Source organism: Schistocerca nitens, chromosome 6, assembly GCF_023898315.1.
Source record: "Schistocerca nitens isolate TAMUIC-IGC-003100 chromosome 6, iqSchNite1.1, whole genome shotgun sequence".
NCBI lineage: Eukaryota > Metazoa > Arthropoda > Insecta > Orthoptera > Acrididae > Schistocerca > Schistocerca nitens.
In genome coordinates, this window is record NC_064619.1 from 632,679,798 (window position 1) to 632,700,957 (window position 21,160).

The 21,160-nt window shown below is 47.4% G+C and overlaps 1 protein-coding gene across 1 annotated transcript in view; it reads right to left on the minus strand.

Annotated features, from left to right (window-relative positions):
- The window catches only part of LOC126263541 (cell cycle control protein 50A-like), a 161,469-nt gene that overhangs the window by 54,820 nt on the left and 85,489 nt on the right, over window positions 1-21,160 (minus strand). Inside the window, exon 3 of the mRNA XM_049960634.1 lies at window positions 1,289-1,620. Within this exon, the coding sequence (XP_049816591.1) occupies window positions 1,289-1,620 (332 nt within the window). The remainder of the gene's footprint in view (window positions 1-1,288; window positions 1,621-21,160) is intronic.

Here is a 21,160-nt window from a genome sequence, read left to right on the forward strand (position 1 = left end):
GAAATGTAGGGTTTCGAAGGGATCGAATGAAGGGTGGAGCCACGGGTCGTAACACATCTGAAATGTAACGTCCACTGTTCAAAGTGCAGTCAATGCGAACAAGAGGTGACCGAGACGTGTAACCAATGGCACCCCATACCATCACGCCAGTATGGCAGTGACGAGTACACGCTTCCAATGTGCGGTCACCGCGATGTCGCCAAACACGTATGCGACCATCATGATGCTGTAACAGAACCTGAATTCATCCGAAAAAATGATGTTTTGCCATTCGTGCACCCAGGTTCGTCGTTGAGTACACCATCGCCGACGCTCCTGTCTGTGATGCAGCGTCAAGGGTAACCGCAGCCACGGTCTCCGAGCTGATAGTCCATGCTGCTGCAAATGTCGTCGAACTGTTCCTGCAGATGGTTGTTGTCTTGCAAACGTCCCCATCTGTTGACTCGGGGATCGAGACGTGGCTGCACGATCCGTTACAGCCATGCGGATAAGATGCCTGTCATCTCGACTGCAAGTGATACGGGGCCGTTGGGATCCAGCACGGCGTTCCGTATTACCCTCCTGAACCCACCGATTCCATCTTCTGCTAACAGTCATTGGATCTCGACCAACGCGAGCAGCAATGTTGCGATACGATAAACCGCAATCGCGAGAGGCTAGAATCTGACCTCTATCAAAGTCGGAAACGTGATGGTACGCATTGCTCCTCCTTACACGAGGCATCACAACAACGTTTCACCAGATAACGCGGGTCAACTTCTGTTTGTGTATGGTGGTGGTGGTGGTTAGTGTTTAACGTCCCGTCGACAACGAGGTCATTAGAGACGGAGCGCAAGCTCGGGTTAGGGAAGGGTTGGGAAGGAAATCGGCCGTGCCCTTTCAAAGGAACCATCCCGGCATTTGCCTGGAAGGATTTAGGGAAATCACGGAAAACCTAAATCAGGATGGCTGGAGACGGGATTGAACCGTCGTCCTCCCGAAGGCGAGTCCAGTGTGTTAACCACTGCGCCACCTCGCTCGGTGTTTGTGTATGAGAAATCGGTTGGAAACTTTACTCATGTCAGCACGTTGTAGGTGTCGCCACGGGCGCCAACCTTGTGTGAATTCTCTGAAAAGCTAATCATTTGCGTATCACAGCATCTTCTTCCTATCGGTTAAATTTCGCGTCTGTAGCACGTCATCTTCGGGCTGTAGCAATTTTAATGGCCAGTAGTGTATGTGAAAAAACATTGGAGATCTTAATTTAGGGACGACCTCGTAATGTGTAGGAGGGGCGGCAGTACAGTACCACGAAGCCGTTGTTGTCTTCGTTGTGCGGGTCCAGCTCGTACACGTGGCGCCGCCAGCTGCGCGGCTTGGCGAACCCTGCTAGGGCGGCGGTCAGGTTGCCCGGCGGGTTGGCGTAGCGGCGCTGCTTGTCGGAGGGCCAGGCGATGCCGGTGCGCAGCACTGGGACGTCCATGGGCAGGGGCACGTCCAGGGGCGGCGCCGCGCGGCCCGCCACCTGCTCCTCCTGCTCCTCGGCCTCTTCCTCCGTTTCGTTGTCGAGGTGCCCCAGCCAGCGCAGCTCCAGGCGCAGCGAGTCGTTGAACAGCGAGTCGGCGATGGCCCCGCACGGCGCTGACAGCACGACAGAGGGCACTTTTAACACGGCAGACAGCAGCACAGCTAGCCACGAAGTTCTAATCGGCACCTCCAAAACGTAGGGGAACTCGGGGCGGAACGGGATACTTAATCTTTAACAATGTGTACAAAATAACGGAACACAAGGAAACACTTCTTAAAGTTACAAAAAAGCACCTTGTAGGGTAACCTAATGTACCTTATTTTAAAATCACTTAAAACAATACATTTGGCATTTTTTACAATTTTTCAAAGAAAGTCTTGCATATTTCCCGTTCCGCCCTACCCACGGGGCAGAATGGGATAAGGTTATTTTTCTTAAGTTATTGCAAAAATGGTTCAAATGGCTCTGAGCACTATGGGACTTAACTACTGAGGTCATCAGTCCCCTAGAATTTAGAACTACTTAAACCTAACTAACCTAAGGACATCACACACATCCATGCCCGAGGCAGGATTCGAACCTGTGACCGTAGCGGTCACGCGGTCCCAAACTGAAGCGCTTAGAACCGCACGGCCACACCGGCCGGCAGTTATTGCATAAACGTTGAATCTGAATTACGAATATCGTATTAAAGGATGACAAAATGTTGTACAAAAGGCAACTGAGACTAAGGAATGTGTAATTTAAACAACTGAAAAGTCATTGAATGAAATTTTCTCTCTAAAGCGGAGTGTGCGCTGATATGAAACTTCCTGCCATGTTAAAACTCTGTGCCGGACCGAGACTCGAACTCGGGACCTTTGCCTTTCGCGGGCAAGTGCTCTACCAACTGACCTACCCAAGTACGACTCACGGTCCGTCCTCACAGCTTTACTTCTGCCAGTACCTCGTCTCCTACCTTCCAAACTTGAAAAGTCATTCTTCGAAATAAGAGAATATTTTAATGTCATTCTGAAAAATGTTCAATGCTTAATAACCACTAAACCACTAACTACTAGTCCTGTCGACGATAGTCACAAATCAATATTTCCTCCTCATCTTCACTGTCTATGCCAGCACATGAATTGTGTGCCCACTTGAAACACCACTGTCATGCGACCCAGCCCTCATTATAAACGGAGTGGAACTACCCACAGTAGAGACACTCAGCATCCTCCCTCTCTCTGATTCTCTCTTCTCCATCATCCTCTTCCTTTAATTTTACGTAAGGTCTTTGATGTCCTCTGTTTCGGTTTTTTTTTTTTTTTTTTTTGGGTGTACAGTTTCATATTTTTGCCTTAAGTTGCATTGCACCTGACGTCCCTGCCCTGACATTGATCATATTTGTGCACCCTCCTCCTTTCTGTAGGCCTACTTTATGTGCGACAACATTCTGCAGTTCCTTCTCATAAGGCGAATCTGTTAATACGACGGCTTTTCCTTTTCGTCTTGTAGTGCGCATAGTATTTTGACAGATTAGTGGGATTGTAATGACAGCCTCGAGAGACATCTGGAAAACTGAGTTGTTCGGCGAACATACCTGGTTGGGAGAGTTGAACTGTGAAACTGCTACTTTGTTGAATCCCATTGTCCGAGCACCAGAGGTATTTTCTGGCTTGCGAATAGACAGTGTAGGATGCCTCGTGATAAATCCTTTAACCCAGTCTTGTCTAGCTAGACAAGTTTGTTTGTCAAATCTGTGTGGTAAGCCATTTCATTCAGCTACTTGATAGGCGCCGGCCGCGGTGGCCGTGCGGTTCTAGCGCTGCAGTCCGGAACCGCGGTGCTGCTACGGTCGCAGGTTCGAATCCTGCCTCGGGCATGGATGCGTGTGATGACCTTAGGTTAGTTAGGTTTAAGTAGTTCTAAGTTCTAGGGGACTGATGACCATAGATGTTAAGTCCCATAGTGCTCAGAGCCATTTGAACCATTTTTTTGTTTAGTCCCATAGTGCTCAGAGCCATTTGAACTTGATAGGCTAGTGATCTGAGATCTTTCATTGTTAGACCAAAAAGTTTGCTTTCCATTGACTAGGGATATGTTACCATGTTCTTGTTCTGCAGTGAATACCTTTTTAAATTTACCATCTGATTTGTCAATTATGTAGTCAGGATTATTCGTAGTTTTAGGCAAATATCTTTCAAATGTTGATTTCGGTACGTTGAACTGCTTAAATGCTTTTAACAATCCCATTTGGGAATATGAAACGGCTGAAACTGCCATTTCCATCGCTTTTACGTCCCATTGCTGTCTATCAGTCTTTTTGATGTACGTTAGCACCATCTGGAACAGCAATGGAGGCAGAAAAAAGAATTCAGTTTGATTTCAACTTCCATCAAAATATGACGGGACAGAACGGGACACTATCCCATTCTGCCCCGTCCCGTTCCACCCCAAGAGCACTTTTGAGGTTCACAACTTTTATGGAGTGTAATAACTGACGTATTTGAACGCATTAAATAACTAAAGTATAATGAATGCCATGCACTTTAAGGGAATGTGTCATTTTACGGTATACAATTAACTATTAACAGCTTACCTGGCGTTGAAATTCACCAAACGTGACGGACGACAGTTCACTTAGATCTCGCACTTCAAACTAAATAAAAAAGGCTGCCCTAACTTCCCTGCCATTCGGAGAAATAGTTACATGCCCATTCAGCACGTTGCAGCACTGTGTAGTCTAGAAAAGAGCAATTTCCCATAGTGTCCCGCTATCCCGTTCTGCCCCGAGTTCCCCTATAGTCAATTAGTTCCCCGTTTCTATTCAGGTTCCTGTTTGAAGCTCTTGTTGGCACTGAAATCCCCACGCCAGAGTATCGTCGATTCCGGCTAGAGGACGGAATACACAATTTCGAGGCCAGTTGATAAACTGGACAGAGGCCAGGCTTCTGTCCTCCAGTGGGATGCTACCATATTGTGGTGTGAGCGTTCCAGTATGTACGACGATCTCAGGAGGGTACCGCAAAAAATGGCTCTGAGCACTATGGGACTTAACATCTGAGGTCATCAGTCCCCTAGGACTTAGAACTACTTAAACCTAACTAACCTAAGGACATCACACACATCCATGCCCGAGGCAGGATTCGAACCTGCGACCGTAGCAGCATCGCGGTTCCGGACTGAAGCGCCTAGAACCGCTTAGCCACATAGGCCTTCTGAGGTTCCTGCAAACAGACAAGAAGATTACACTGTACGCCACGTCCAACTTATCGCCTGTTGTCTACTTTCTTTTTGGTTTTCGTGATATGTGCTATATTTAAGTTTCTCTCACTCATTGTTGTTGTGATCGTCAGTCCAGAGACTGGTTTGATGCAGCTCTCCGTGCTACTCTATCCTGTGCAAGCTTCTTCATCTCCCAGTACCTACTGCAACCTACATCCTGAATCTGTTTAGTGTATTCATCTCTTGGTCTCCCTCTACGATTTTTACCCTCCGCGCTGCCTTCCAATACTAAACTGGCGATACCTTGATGCCTCAGAATTGCTTCTAAATATATAAAAATAGAGTCAATATAAAAATAAAGTATGTAAATATTAAAAGTATGAAGTCTGTTATGTTTCATTTGAAGGGCTGGATCATCTTTGCAACAGGATATTGGTAAAAGTTTCGATGATTTTTCTTTTTCTTTTTCTTTTTTTTTTTTTTTTTGGGGGGGGGGGGGCGTTGGATCATAGAGAAAACTAACCCGACATTATTTCTTAAGTGAGTGCACAACTCATTCAGTTAACTACAGCCTGATAAACGTATTTTCTTTGTCTATTTTTGCTTGTGCTCGTAATTTCCAAGCTCATGGATACGTCATTTAACATCACCATTTTTCAGTTTTGTAGATGAAGTTGTCGGTATAATTTAACGAATTTTTTGTAAGTGCCTCGAAATTATGTACTCGGTCTTTGTCAATGTTTCTTGTATCGTGATCACTAAAAGATTCTAATGTACTATTACTGAATTCTCGTTTGTTCATTATTACTTTAGTGTTTCCACTACCTCCTTTTAGAAGCATAACATCATTATTCATTATTTAGTCATTAACAGCATCTATGGTTTGCGTTTCTTTCGGCACCTCACTATTATTGCATTGCTTATTATTTAATTTTTTATTTGCAGTGTTTTACTAAATACATTCTTTTGTCCTCCTACTACAAGTTTTGCTCCATCTACCGCATTTTTTTCGTGTCCAGTCGCTTCTGCAGCACTGCTATGGGATGGTTTTCATTCAGTGCTATAACTTAAACTTTTTTTAACAAATCTGATTGCCATTAAAGTTAATGTGGGTCAGGTTTGACAATTTTTGTAGAGCAGAAATTTAACATTACAACTAGCTTCTGTTCACTGTCATTAAACATAATCTTAGTAAGGTTTGTCACTTTCTTGTAGAAATGAAATTTAGACTTATTCTTGGTTTCTATTTTGATGGGGTACTTCTTAGCTATCAAATCTATAATTTTCTTCCCATTACGATGTTTAATAGTCTTATGTTTATGTTTGATAAATATACCCATAATATTCACCATAATGTCAAACACTGAGATTTCGATTTTCAGTTTTTATTTGTCTTCTTACACATGAGGTTGACTTGATGCTGACTTTAACACATTTTGGGATTATTTGATTCGTTAAGCACTTTATGTTAAAACATATACCTTCTTAAAGACACAGAGGAATTACAGACATTGGCTGCGAATGGGCATTAATCTAATTCGGTGGGGAAAGTTGAAAATTTCAAACCCAGTTCTCTTGCTTACTACGCAGATGCACTGACCACTGGTCATCGCAACTGCTCGAACTACTCTAGTATACCTCCCGTCAGACGCAAATTCTCTACTTATTCACACACTACTACTAATGTAGTGCCTCTTGCCGATTATTCTCATTACTCACAGCATTTCGCCAATTCCCGAAAGAGTTCGCGAATGGTGTGCATCCACACGGAAAAGATTATTTGCCATCCTCGGCTTAGTTATATATATATGTGGTGTCTGTTCTTTCTTAAAGAAGAGAGAGCCATATAAATTGTTCTACAATATTGGGGTCAGAATAGTAGACAGAATTCATTATGTCCTGAAAAAACGAATCTAAGACCTGGATTCAGATCAAATAACATGGTGAGAACACAAACATACCACTCTATACAGCAACCAATAACATTATCTCCGTCAGGAGTTCATAAATGTAAATGGAAAGACTGTTAGAATGTATACATTTGTCGAAAGGGAGAAGTTTTTAACGAGATTCGGAGAACACGGACAAAAAACTGCAAACAATTCGTCAGCTTTTAGTACACAATTGCGAGAGCAAGATCATGAGACGACAGACGTAGAATAATACTGTCACTTACAAATAGTACTGATAAAGGCAAATGGGTAAACATTCTGGAGGAACTAAAAATTTTAACTTACATGGAAAAAAATCCGAGTAATAGGTATCACTAATTTTATAAATGTTCTCGTCCAAAGATGATGCAATCTTACAAGCGAAACTGAACAGAGTTGATACTGCTAACATTTGCAATTTAACTGTTATATTTACAATTTCTTATGTTATCAATGGGCGAAAGAAATAGATCACACACATCATCAAATAAACAACAGGCGATAACTTCGAAACCTTTGCCACCTTTGATAGCAAAATACGTTACTGATATTTGAAAGTACGATTTGGCTCATTCATAGTAATATGAGAATGTGCTAGAGACTATATAAAATTAACAGAACAACTGAAAAAATTATATGAAGACTTAAACTAAAATATAAGTATATACTGGACAGTCCAACACAAACAAACATAGATACAGACACATTCAAAAATCCATAATATATAGCCTATAGTATTTACTGTGTTTCTCTTTTATGTATCATCCATAATGACGCTGATGTGGAGCATGTGGTCGATATCAGCCCAATAAATTAAAAAAGCATATTTTGTTTATATTCAGTTGCCCGTAAGTACACATAAATAACAAGATGGTTGGAAATTTGTCCTTGGGGCAAGGGGAATGTATTTTAACGTGCTATTAGAAATGTATATATATGAAAGATATGCCGAGACGGTGGTTGGCAGTGTTTGATATTGCGCTACAGTCACGTGTACCAATAATGAAATTACGCGACGAATCTGAGAGCGAAGGCAACGTGCGCGATCTGAAGAAGGGACGATGTGGCAGGAAGAAGTCAGTAGCGGGCGAAAGAGGAACGGACGCAGCAGAGATACAAGTTTTATCATGTCTCCCAAAGAAGTGGACACGGCGCGCTGCGTCTGAATCTGGTGTAAGCCAATTACGTGTTCGCCGCATTCTAAATCAAGCAGAGTGGTAACCATACTGTCCCAGATTCCTTCACACGATGTGTGAAGATTACCTGACTAGGTGCCTCAAATTTTGTGAATGAATTTGCTATAGTGGAGGGTTGACTGATGTTGTTTGGCCTTATGGGGCGACGTTTAAACCGGACGGAACCATCAGTCGCCATAACTGTGTGTGGAAGGTAAGAGATAATCCCCATTTTACAGAAGAACAAGGCATTAATCTTCCTGGGTTATCAATATGGCGTGTTATGTCTATCACAGGATTTGTAGGGTCATTCTTTTTTGAAGGAATAGTGACGGAAGTAAAGTGCTTCACCATGTTGCCGGAACTGATTGTACCAGCTGTTCACGAACTGTACCGAAGTGAAGATGAAACATTCGTTGAAAGGTGAATAGGCCGACGAGGAAGTGTTTAGTATCCACCCAGACTTCTTTCTTTGGGGATCTACGATGGACACCGTCTACGTCACAAAGCTACGCAAGGATGACACGAGATAAGCCGTTCCAATGGCAGCCATAACACATGTGTGAGGATCCATTCCGCAGCGTTGCGGACACTATATTGCTCCCAATGGGGGACAGTTTGAGCATATTCAACAGTAAAACATCAATGAAACCTTAAAATTAGTAGTTTTTGCTATTTCAGTTCGAAATGTTAAAGTTCAAACAATGTAATCCCCGTCGTCAGACGCCCTGTATATTTAAATGAAAATGTCTTTCATCAGTCGGCGCTGGTTTTATATGTCAACGATTTGTGCCGAAAAAGCAAAGCTGACAATAACAATTTAGGACTGAAAACGACTATTTGTGTGTTTGTCCTTCAATTTAATAACCTTCCCGCAATACGTCACCATGAAAAGAGCGACTCACGTAACGAGGGGTTTCAGGCAACTTGCACATAAAACGGAGCACGTAACTCATATGCTCCAGAAACAATCTCTTTAAGGATTAAAAATAGATCATGACACAAATTTTTTACATCACGACTATGAGCTTCAGTGCTCGCGAATAAATATTACTTGTCACAAATTTTCGAACTAACATTTTTCAGTCAGATCAGATCGAACGAAAGTAAAACCGTTGCGCAAATAAGTAGAAAAATATAAATTGACATTTACAGGGTACAAACATAAGTAGACATTTCCTATAACACAGAGTAAACATCTAAACGTGGTGTAGTTAGTTAACTACACACGAGTTGCAATAACAATTTCACATGGCAGAACTAGATTATACAAGGATCCCTATGCCGGGATAAGCTACAACTGAAATCTTCCGATTAAATTCGCACGGAAATTTAAGAACACTTCTACGACCAATGTCTGTAATACAGTAGTATAAACAAGACTACAAATGCGTAGTTTGTATCGGTTTTGATTGCACACACACACACACACACGCAAGCAATCAGAGTGCTCGAGTTCAAGAACTGACATCACTTCAGTGATGGACTACATTCTTGAAAATACTGATATTTGACTCGGAGAGGGTCTCAAACACGAAACGCATTTGTTCTGGATTTGACGTAGAGGGAAGAAACAGCAGCCATATCAGACATCAGCAAACTCAGAGGGTACCGACTCTGAAATTACGCAAATGCAAGCCAAACTAACTCTAATACGGGCGACATGACGTCACGGCCCTGTGATGGACAGGCCAAAACAGATAATTTTCACTTGTCAGTATGTACAGCGCTTCATTTAGTAACTTTGTAAGCTGATTTTGAGAGTAGGACGAATGATATCATTCGACGTCATTGATATTGTACTGCGTTGTATGTTATAACAAATATTTAACGATGCCTAATGATGGCGTACGGACTGAAACGGGCTGCAGGAGTATAGCAGAGCAATTTTTATTTGACCTCTTGGCACTAAATCCTAACATTTTTCAAACACCCTAACAATATTTCAATATCGAAATCACAGTCAATTGCAATTTCGAAGGCAGGTGTCGTCAATGATGTATAGCGCCTGGCACTGAAAGCTCCTATGCTACTGACACCAGAGCACAGCGAGAACTTCCTCGGCGGAGAGTGCAGCTATTAATACGCTGAAGCGCCAAAGACACTGGTATAGGCATTTGTATTTTAATACAGAGATACGTAAACAGGCAGGATGCGACGCTGCGGTCGGCAACGTTCATATAAGACAACAAGTGCCTGGCGCACTTGTCAGATCGGTTACTGCTGCTACAATGACAGGTTATGAAGGTTTAAGCGAGTTTGAACGTGGTGTTATAGTCGGCGCACAAGCCAAGGGTCACAGCATCTCCGAGGTAGAGACGAAGTGGGGATTTTCCCTAACGGCCATTTCACGAGTGTACCGTGAATATCAAGGATCCCGTAAAACATCAAATCTCCGACATCACTGCGGCCGGATAAGGATCCTGCAACAACAGGACCAACGATCACTGAAGAGAATCGTTTAACGTGACAGAAGTGCAACCGTTCCGCAAACTCTGCAGGTTTCAATTATGGGCCATCCACAAGTGTCAGCGTGCTTACTCTGGTACCGCGTAATTTGAATCCCCGCCAGACGCCATGGACGTCGAAGACCCCTAGATGTCTCTGCACCGTCGCGCCGTAAGCTGTGGCGGCGCGCGCCTCCTGGCCCGCACATAGAGTGAGATCGCCACAGTGGAACACGTGGTTGCAGCGGCCAATAGCGGCGTCCCCGATCGAGTACTTAAGCGCCTGCCTGTTCCTCAGCCACTCCTCTCCTTTTCGTCCTGTGCGTTTTTGTTTATCCCTGTCGTCATGTCAGCCCCCACCACCACTTCCACTACTACCACCACTGCCATTGTGTACACTCACCCTCCGCCGCCACCACCACCATTACATGGTGTGCCCAGTCACACCCCCCTCTTTCAATCTCTCCTCTTCTCACTCTTCCTTCGCCCTCGCTCTTTGTCGCCCCCTCTCCAGCTTCTTCCTCCCGCTCCTCTCCCTCTGATCCTTTCCCCCCCACTCCCCCAACCTGTCACTGCAGCTGTAGCTAGGGTGGTGGCCTGTCGGGCCACTGTCCATGCCCAACTCTACCCATCGCCTTAGCCATCACCGCCACCACTGTCGCCGTCGCCGTCGCCGTCGCCGTCGCCTTCACCGTCACCATCTCCGGCGCTGACTGCTGCGTCTACGCCGGGACCTGCCCCTTCCCGACACCTCCCTATAGCTCCCGTCCCTCATGTCACCACCCACCCTTCTGCCGCCGTTAAACGCCCTAGTGGCACCACCACCTCCTCTGCTCCCAAAAAGGCCCTGCCCCATCCTCCCCCCCCCCACAGGATGCCATGGATGTCTCCCCACCTGGCCCTGCTCCCTCCACCTCCTCCTCCTCCTCTTCCTCCTCCCCCCCTCTTTATACAAATACCTCCTCACCCGTCCCGATCCTTCCCTTCTCGAGGCCCAGAATCTCTCCCTCCTCCTCCGCCAACACTTCCCTGGTGACCCCATCTCACTCCTCACTCCCAGACGGGATTCAGTTCTGATCTCCTCCCCCAGCCCACCCTCCATACTGACATCCTCTCCCGCCTCCCCATCACCCGTTCTGGTACCAACGCCTCCCTCACCCCTGCTCCTTCTCCATCTCCTACCCGCCAACCCCAACCCCCGCGTCGCCCGCCGACCCTCACCTCCATGATCACTCAGCTCAGTCCTACGATCACGGATTAGGAGGTGTTGGCGGAGGTCAAGGCGCATCCCACACTGGAGGTGCGGGCGGTCCGCCGCATTTTCAACTCGGCTGGCCCCACCCGCCTTATGCGGGTTTTCTCCGAGGACGCCCCCTCCATTGACTGTCTCCTGAAGGAAGGTGCCCTCCTCTTCAACCAGCGCTATAAGGTCGACCCCTCCCATTCCCCTCCTCAAACCCCGCGCCGCCAGAGGTGTCTGCACTATGACACACACCCAACAGCCGAGTGCCGCGAGGCCCCCACCTGCCCGCATCGTAGGCAAGTGCACTTCCTCCGGCAGTGCCCTAACCTTCAATCCCCTCCCTCCTGTAATACCTGCAATCTCCCCCATCCCACCTACTCCCAAAAGTGTAAAGCCTGACACCCTCCGACCACTCCTGAACTCACCATCCCTGTCCGTCCTCTGGACGCCCCCACCCCTCTTGGCAATTCCCTTCGTCCCCCCCCCCCCTCCAACCGCTGAGGACATCATCAGGTTCCTCACCATTATCCTACAAAACGTCCACCATTTCCAGCGCCCACACACCCTCCAACAGGTCTCCCTCGCCGCCCGTTCCGTCTTCCACCTCAAAATGTATGCCACCTACTGCCACAACCAGGCCAATTTCACATTCTCCCGTCTTGACACCCTCGTCTAAATCCCTGTTATGGTATCCTTTTCGACAACGTCCGCTCCCTTCCCGCCAACAAGAACGTCTTCCTGCACACCCTTGCCACCCACCAAGTGGATGTCTCCCTCCTCAATGAAACCTTCCTCCAACCCCACCACACCGTCCACACGTCGCCCTACCTCCTTCACCACTCCGATAATCCCACTCCGAATTGCGCGTGGTGGAGTTGCCATTGGTCACCACTGCCAGATCCCAGTTCGGCTCCAACCTCTCCTTCCCGACCCCACCGAACACCTTTTCTTTAGTCTCTTCTTCCCCGGCCTTACCATCACCTGTGCCACCATCTATGTCCACCCTAACGCCCCTATTCCCTTCGAGTTCCTCTCCCACATTGACCGTACCTTCTCCTCCTACGTGATCGCCGCCGACCTCAACATCCATAGTCGTTTCACCACCCAGTTACAGTGGTAGCATTGGTTCCTCTCCTCTCTTCAAGGCGACCTCATCCCCATCCCCCAGCACACCCGTCCCGAGTCCAACTCTACTTCCAATGTTATCCTTTCCACCCCTAACCTCCTTGGCTGGATGTCCTGGAGCCTATTGGTAGCGACCATCTCCCTGTCCTCCTCACCGTTTCAGACGGTCTTCGCCCCCGCCCCGACCCTCGTAATGACCCTCCCCCAAAGTAAGTCCATGACTATTCCCGTGCCAACAGGAATGCCTACCGGGATACCCTCTCTACCCAGGTTGATAGCCACCCCTTCACCTACCACCACCCTGACGATGTAACCCATGCCGCCTCCTTTCTCCAGCAGACCTTGTCTGAGGCCGTGGAGGCCCACATCCCTACTGTCGCCATCCACCCCCACCGTCCTACCTTACCCCCACAGGCCGTCCTCCTCCTCTGTGAATCCCGCCGTCTCTACCGTGCCTTCCTCCACATGCGTGACCCGGACACACTCCGACGCCACCGGCAACTCCAGCGACACATTCGAAATTTGCTCGTGGCTAAGAAACGCCAGGACTGGCGACAGACATGCACCCGTTTAAATGCTACCATACCTATAAACTCGTCCAAGTTCTGGTCAGCCTTCCGTCGCCTTACTGGAACTAAACCCTCCCCCCTACTATCCTCTTCTCCATGATGAAGACCCCTTCCCTGACACCCTTAGTAAGGGGCCATTCACTTTGCCTCTTATCTCTCCAATGTCTTTTTCATCCCCGATGATCCCCAGTTCGATTACTCCCTCTTCCCGGATGTCCGCGATCGAACTGACACCTCTGTTCCTCCCCTCACACCTGGTTTGCAGTACTTGGACAATATTGCACACACGGAACTCAATGCCCCTATCACTGCACAGGATCTCATTGCTACACTCCGCACGAAATGCAACACCGATCCTTGTCACGATCGTGCACCTACCGTCACCTTTGTGATGCTCCTGTCTCTTTCCTCTACACCTTGGCCAGGCTCTACAATGTAGTCCTGTCCACTGGTTACTAACCCAACCTGTGGAAAACCTCCCGTATCCTGATGTTCCTTAAACCTGGTAAACCGCCGTCGGCCGTCTCCTCCTACCGTCCCATCAGCCTTACGTCGGTCTTCAGCAAGGTCCTGGAATCTATCCTCACCCGCCGCATCCACCAGCATCTCCACCAGCACCGCCTCCTTCCCGTTACCCAGTGTGGCTTTCGGCCGTCCTTCTCTTCCGACGACCTCCTCCTTCAACTCACTCATCTCCTTTCCGAACAGCTTAGTTCCCGTCACTTCGCAATCTTCCTCTCCCTGGACCTCTAACGTACTTATGACCACGTATGGCATTCCGGTCTCCTCTTCAAGCTCCAAACCTTCGCCCTTCCCATTAACTACTTCCGTCTGATCAGCTCCTTTCTCTCCCACCATCCTTCCCATGGCACCGTCCATAACACGGATTCCTGCACCTTTTTTCCCTCCACCGGTGTGTCCCAAGGCTCCGTCCTCTCCCACCTTCTGTACCTTTTATATACGGCAGACATGCCACCGCCTTCACCCCCGGCCACCTTGTTCAGTTTGCCGATGACACCGCCTTCCTTGCCCTTGCCCCCACCCTGCAGCGCTCCCAACACCTTCTCCAATCCCATCTTGACCGGTTCACCGTTTGGTACAACCAGTGGTTGCTCAAGGTCAATCACTCCAAAACTCAGGCGATCATTTTAGGCAAAACCACCCCTTCCGTCCGCCTCCTTGATTTCTATCTCACCACCTATGACCATCCTATCGCCCTCACCTCCACCCTTAAGTACCTTGGCGTCACCCTCGACCGTCGACTGTCCTGGCCCCCCATCTCCAGAGAAACCAAGCCAAGGCACGCTCCTGACTTCGTCTCCTCAAGCTCCTTTCCGCCTGTACGTGGAGTCTGGACCCCTCCACCATACTCCACACCTATAAATCCCTCAACCGCCCTATCCTTTGTTATGCCCATCCGGCCTGGATCTCCACCCCCCCCCTACCTTTTATAAATCCCATCAAATCCTTGAACGCCATGCTCTTCGCCTCACCTATCGCATCCATATCCCTTCCCCCACGCTGATCCTGTACGATCTCATTCCGTTCCCCCACCTCCTCATTTTCCTTGAAAGGGCTCCCTCTCCCCCCTTCCATCCTGTTTTTTCCCCACCTCCCCTCTCTCTGCCCCCTTCTCTCCCCCAAGTCCTTTTGCATTTCCCTCCTCTGCCTCCTCTCATTCCCCCTCACGTCTGCCCTGCCCCTCTCCCCCTTTATTAGTCCTCTCCCTCCTTGGTTCCCTCCCACCTTTTCGTTTTTTTCCTTCCTACCTCCTTGTTCTCCCCCTCCTCCAGGTCCACCCCCCATCTGCCTTTGGCTCGGGAGTGTCATCTTTGTGCCGCCATTTTCGTGCAGTGTTTTACAGTGAGTGTTTTACAGTGAGTGTTCCGTGTTGTGTTTTTTGGGAAGTGTTGCGAACGGCCATCATACTGTCGCTGGGTGTGCTTTTTATCTCTTGCGAACAGAAACCAGACTGTCGCCATGTTTTTTAATTGTGTGTGTACTATGTTACTTGTCTGATTCCTGTGTCTTTTATTAACATTGCCAACCCTTTTTGCTTTCTGTTTTAACTTTCCGCATTTTTCCGCCATTTTACACTTTACGTCACCGTTTAGTCGCCTGTTTTTCTTGTTTATTTTCTTCTTCCGTTTTTTTTTTTTAAAGTCTGTAGGCTGTAGAGCAGCGTACTAAGCTGCTGCCAGCCCGCCCCCTTCGGGGGGAATTGAAAATCAAAAATGTCTCAGGACATATCGCCTCAGACAGCGTATTGACTTTCGTGTTTATATACGAGTGGACGTGGTTGTCTTGTTTGTTTCGTGACTCTGTTGTCTGTTCTTGTTGAGTCGTAAGGTCCTCCGGTGGTCGTGTCCATCCTCTCCCATTGTGTTGTAGTTCGCGGGCCGCTCCGCTGGTCCTGCCACGTTATGTCACTACAAACCGTTCCGGTCGCAGTTACAACACTAACCATTCAACGAAACATCATCAATATGGGCATTCGGAGCCGAAGGCCCACACGTGTACCCTTCATGACTGCACGACACAAAACTTTAGGCTTCGCCTGGACCAGTCAACACCGACTTTGGACTGTTGATGACTGGAAACATGTTGCCTGGTCAGACGAGTGTCGTTTAAAATTGTATCGAGCAAATGGAAGTGTGCGAGTACGGAGACAACCTCATCAATCCATGGACCCTGCATGTCAGCAACGGACTGTTCAAGCTGATGGAAACTCTATAATGGTGTGTGGCCTCTGTAGTTGGAATGATATGGGACCCCTGCTACGTTTAGATACGAGTGTGACTGGTGACACGTACGTAAGCATCCTGTCTGATCAGCTGCATCCATTCATGACCATTGTGCATTCCGACGGACTTGGGCAGTTTCAGTAGGACAATGCAACACCCCAAACGTCCAGAATTGCTACAGAGTGCCTTCAGGAATGCTCTTCTGAATTTAAACATTTCCACTAGTCACCAAACTCGTGTCAGACATGAACGTTATTGAACGTATCTGCAATGCCTTGCAACGTGCTGTGCAGAAGAGATCTCCACCCCCTCGCACTCTTACGGATTTATGGACAGCGCTGCACGATTCATGATGTCAATTCCCTCCAGCACTATTTCAGACATTAGTTGAGACCATGCCACGTCGTGTTGCGACACTTCCGCGTGCTCGAGGGAGCCCTACACGATATATGGTAGGTGTACCAATTTTTTGGCTCTTCAGTGTACAAACATCGAATATTCCATGACACTGGTATTTATACAAACAGCGGATATTTCAAAATATATAATCATTATAACTATACATTATTTCAATAACCTTCTAGAAATAATAACTACTAGAAAATAGAATGTGCTTGGATTTGATCTGGCGACCTGCAGCATGTTAGCTACTGACGCTAACCACTACACAACGCTGAAGGCACCTCATTTTAGTCCAATATTCATGTATGTACCAGATCAACGTCTGATATATGATGCTTCGAAGACAGTAGACAGGAAAGAAGCAAAACAAAAAACTGTAATGAAAAGAGAATTATTCAACCTCACTTCATATCAAAAGACATGTTCAATTTACACACACACACACACACACACACACACACACACACACACACACACACACACACACTTTACACTTAATCACAACTGTTATAGCAACATTTGGTGCTAATTTTCATTCAATAACTGTAAATTAACAGGCGAATGTTGTGCAGTGACGTGGTTTTAAGGGAAACAAAACCTATATGTAAAATGAGCAGGAATAACAGCAGTTTCATTTTATCTCGTACTGATGGCTCTCGATCTTCCACCATAATCGAGTCCATCAACATGAAGTGGGAAATATGAGGTAGCCAAGGAGGTGGAAACTTGGGTTCTACTATGCAAAGACTGCTTGGTAGCTACAACCAGAAAACAAAATTAATTAGCAGGAGTACAAAATAGGAAAGCATTTGTTACCTAACTTTGCTGTAGTCCATGATCAGTTGGTTGACAATTATTGAAGATGCGACTAGACTAAGCGTCTGTAGAATGACAATCTACAAGTCACAAATCTTGCAGTGACGAATTAATTTCTCGTTGTCTTGAACGTAGAATCCGGGGAATTTGAAGACTATCTTGGAACGAAGCTACAAAGACTTGATGGCAGCAATGATTGAGCTGCAGACGATGACTGACTAACATCGGCGCTGGCTGAACATTGAGCGCGGCTACGAACTGTAGACTGGTACAACTGCATTACTCTCCTGCTGCACATGTAGTGGCCTAGCGGCGCCTCGCGGCGAGCATAAGTACTGCGACTGGCTGTGTACTGTTTGGCTAGCACAGCCGTTCTTCTGTTCCGTTTATCGAGAGAATCGCTTCTGGCGGATCGATCTCTCAGGTGGCGGTGTGGTCGTATGACTGACGACATCACAAGTACAAGCTGGGAAACCCGTCGTTGCCTGGGCTAGAATATAAGGCACGGGAGAAGGCCTGAGTACTCCTTTGTTATGCCCATCCGGCTTGGATCTCCACCCCCCCCCCTACCTTTTATAAATCCCTCCAAATCCTTGAACGTCATGCTCTCCGCCTCGTCTATCGCATCCGTCTCCCCTCCCCCACACGGATCCTGTACGATCTCATCCCCTTCCCCCAACTCCTCCTTTTCCTTGAAAGGATACGGATCCTGTACACCTCCCGCAAACTCGATCCTCCTCACCCGCTCGTCTCCCCGATCCTCTCCCACCCCCGCCCGCTGCCGCGTCTGTATTCGCACGTCCCACCCGGTCTCCATCGCTCCACCCTCCTTACCCTCTCCCAAGGTGGCTTCCGCCAGCTCCCCCTCCCTGATGCTGCCCTCCTCCCCTCCATCTACCCCTCCTACCAACTTTGATCCTCCCGCCCTCCACCTGTGCTTGCTCCTCTGGGCACCCTCCCTCCCTTCTCTCCCTTTTCCCTCCCTCCTCCATTTTTCCCCCCTCCACCCCCGGGCTTCCCCTCCCATGTCCCTCTCCTCCTGCCCCCGTCTCCTCAGCCATTGGCATCCTTTTTCTCCCCTCTCCCCACCTCACCCCTGTTCCCCTCATGGCAGGTCCCCGGACTCGCACATGCTAAGTGGACATTCGCGCGCCGGAGATCACCGCCATCAGTGTTTCGTGTGTGCCGTCATGTTTAGTGCTCAGTGTTCACCGTCACACTCCATCGTTCACCAGTGCCATCGTCTTCTTCAGTGTTTGTGCGTCGTATCAACAGTTTGCAGTGTGGATTATCATCGAGTGTGAACAGCTCCGTGTTTGTCTTTATGTGTCTAATGTTTTATTGCCCACCGTTCTGTAACTTATGTGTCTTCTCAGTGTTTCTTCTCTTTGTGTATCCTCTGGCTGAAGAGCGGCGTAGAATGCTGCTGACAGCCTGCCTGTTGTACAGGTTTAAAATAACAATAAAGACAAAAAAAGCCTGAGTACCATTCTACATAGTAGATGCATACAGAGCGTATTTTTAAGGCAGTTATCCTATCTGAATTCTTCTGTATGTCTCCTTCGTCTTCAGTAAAGTGCGACTGGCGAAAACGAGCTGAGAGATTAAAAAATGATATGTGTGATATTATACGTTGTTATTAAAGTCTGAATGACGAAATCGGGCAAGCATCGTGTTATTGGACGAAGAAACAGTAAACACACTTTTACATGTACGGTAAAGTTCGTATGTCACAGAGTACACAGCTTTTCCTAAGATTGTTTACTGCTTCGTATTTCGCGGGTTTTGGCCCGCCACAGTCAGCCACTGCCGCGCATCGTGACCAAACTCCCTTATTAACAGCACGAGACCAAGGGCTATCTACCAACACAACCAGTCAACATTTGTTGTTGTTGTTGTTGTCTTCAGTCCTGAGACTGGTTTGATGCAGCTCTCCATGCCACTCTATCATGTGCAAGCTTCTTCATCTCCCAGTACCTACTGCAACCTACATCCTTCTGAATCTGCTTAGTGTATTCATCTCTTGGTCTCCCTCTACGATTTTTACCCTCCACGCTGCCCTCCAATGCTAAATTTGTGATCCCTTGATGCCGCAGAACATGTCCTAAAATTTGGTCCCTTCTTCTAGTCAAGTTGTTCCACAAACTCCTCTTCTCCCCAATTCTATTCAATACCTCCTCATTAGTTATGTAATCTACCCATCTAATCTTCAGCATTCTTCTGTAGCACCACATTTCGAAAGCTTCTATTCTCTTCTTGTCCAAACTGTTTATCGTCCATGTTTCACTTCCATACATGGCCTCACTCCATACAAATACTTTCAGTAACGACTTCCTGACACTTAAATCTATACTCGATGTTAACAAATTTCTCTTCTTCAGAAACGCTTTCCTTGCCATTCCCAGTCTACATTTTATATCCTCTCTACATCGACCATTATCAGTTATTTTGCTCCCCAAATAGCAAAACTCCTTTACTCCTTTAAGTGTCTCATCTGCTAATCTAATTCCCTCAGCATCACCCGACTTAATTCGACTACATTCCATTATCCTCGTTTTGCTTTTGTTGATGTTCATCTTATATCCTCCTCTCAAGACACTGTCCATTCCGTTCAATTGCTCTTCCAGGTGCTTTGCTGTCTCTGACAGAATTACAATGTCATCGGCGAAAGCAACGGGCGAACGGCCTTAGGAGAAAACAATAGCCGTCCATAGAGTTATGACGAGGCGTTGCTGTAGACACGCTTACAAAGTCGTTTTGTAGAGACGTGAAGCAACTGAGACCAGCATACAGAAATTGTGCACTACATACACAGTTTTCACACGTTTCGGTGTTACGACGTCATATCTCCTGATCTACGTGTGGCACCATGATATAATATTATAGCTGCATTTAGTGATGTCTGTGGATATTGTCTAAGAAATTTATTTCGAATAGCGTTAGTAGCACAGAAGTAATAAATTTAAACTTCATGCATGACGACGAAGTTTTTCATGTCTCTCGTTGATTATGAGGTCACATCTACAGAACTACACTCCTGGAAATTGAAATAAGAACACCGTGAATTCATTGTCCCAGGAAGGGGAAACTTTATTGACACATTCCTGGGGTCAGATACATCACATGATCACACTGACAGAACCACAGGCACATAGACACAGGCAACAGAGCATGCACAATGTCGGCACTAGTACAGTGTATATCCACCTTTCGCAGCAATGCAGGCTGCTATTCTCCCATGGAGACGATCGTAGAGATGCTGGATGTAGTCCTGTGGAACGGCTTGCCATGCCATTTCCATCTGGCGCCTCATTTGGACCAGCGTTCGTGCTGGACGTGCAGACCGCGTGAGACGACGCTTCATCCAGTCCCAAACATGCTCAATGGGGGACAGATCCGGAGATCTTGCTGGCCAGGGTAGTTGACTTACACCTTCTAGAGCACGTTGGGTGGCACGGGATACATGCGGACGTGCATTGTCCTGTTGGAACAGCAAGTTCCCTTGCCGGTCTAGGAATGGTAGAACGATGGGTTCGATGACGGTTTGGATGTACCGTGCACTATTCAGTGTCCCCTCGACGATCACCAGTGGTGTACGGTCAGTGTAGGAGATCGCTCCCCACACCATGATGCCGGGTGTTGGCCCTGTGTGCCTCGGTCGTATGCAGTCCTGATTGTGGTGCTCACCTGCACGGCGCCAAACACGCATACGACCATCATTGGCACCAAGGCAGAAGCGACTCTCATCGCTGAAGACGACACGTCTCCATTCGTCCCTCCATTCACGCCTGTCGCGACACCACTGGAGGCGGGCTGCACGATGTTGGGGCGTGAGCGGAAGACGGCCTAACGGTGTACGGTACCGTAGCCCAGCTTCATGGAGACGGTTGCGAATGGTCCTCGCCGATACCCCAGGAGCAACAGTGTCCCTAATTTTCTGGGAAGTGGCGGTGCGGTCCCCTACGGCACTGCGTAGGAACCTACGGTCTTGGCGTGC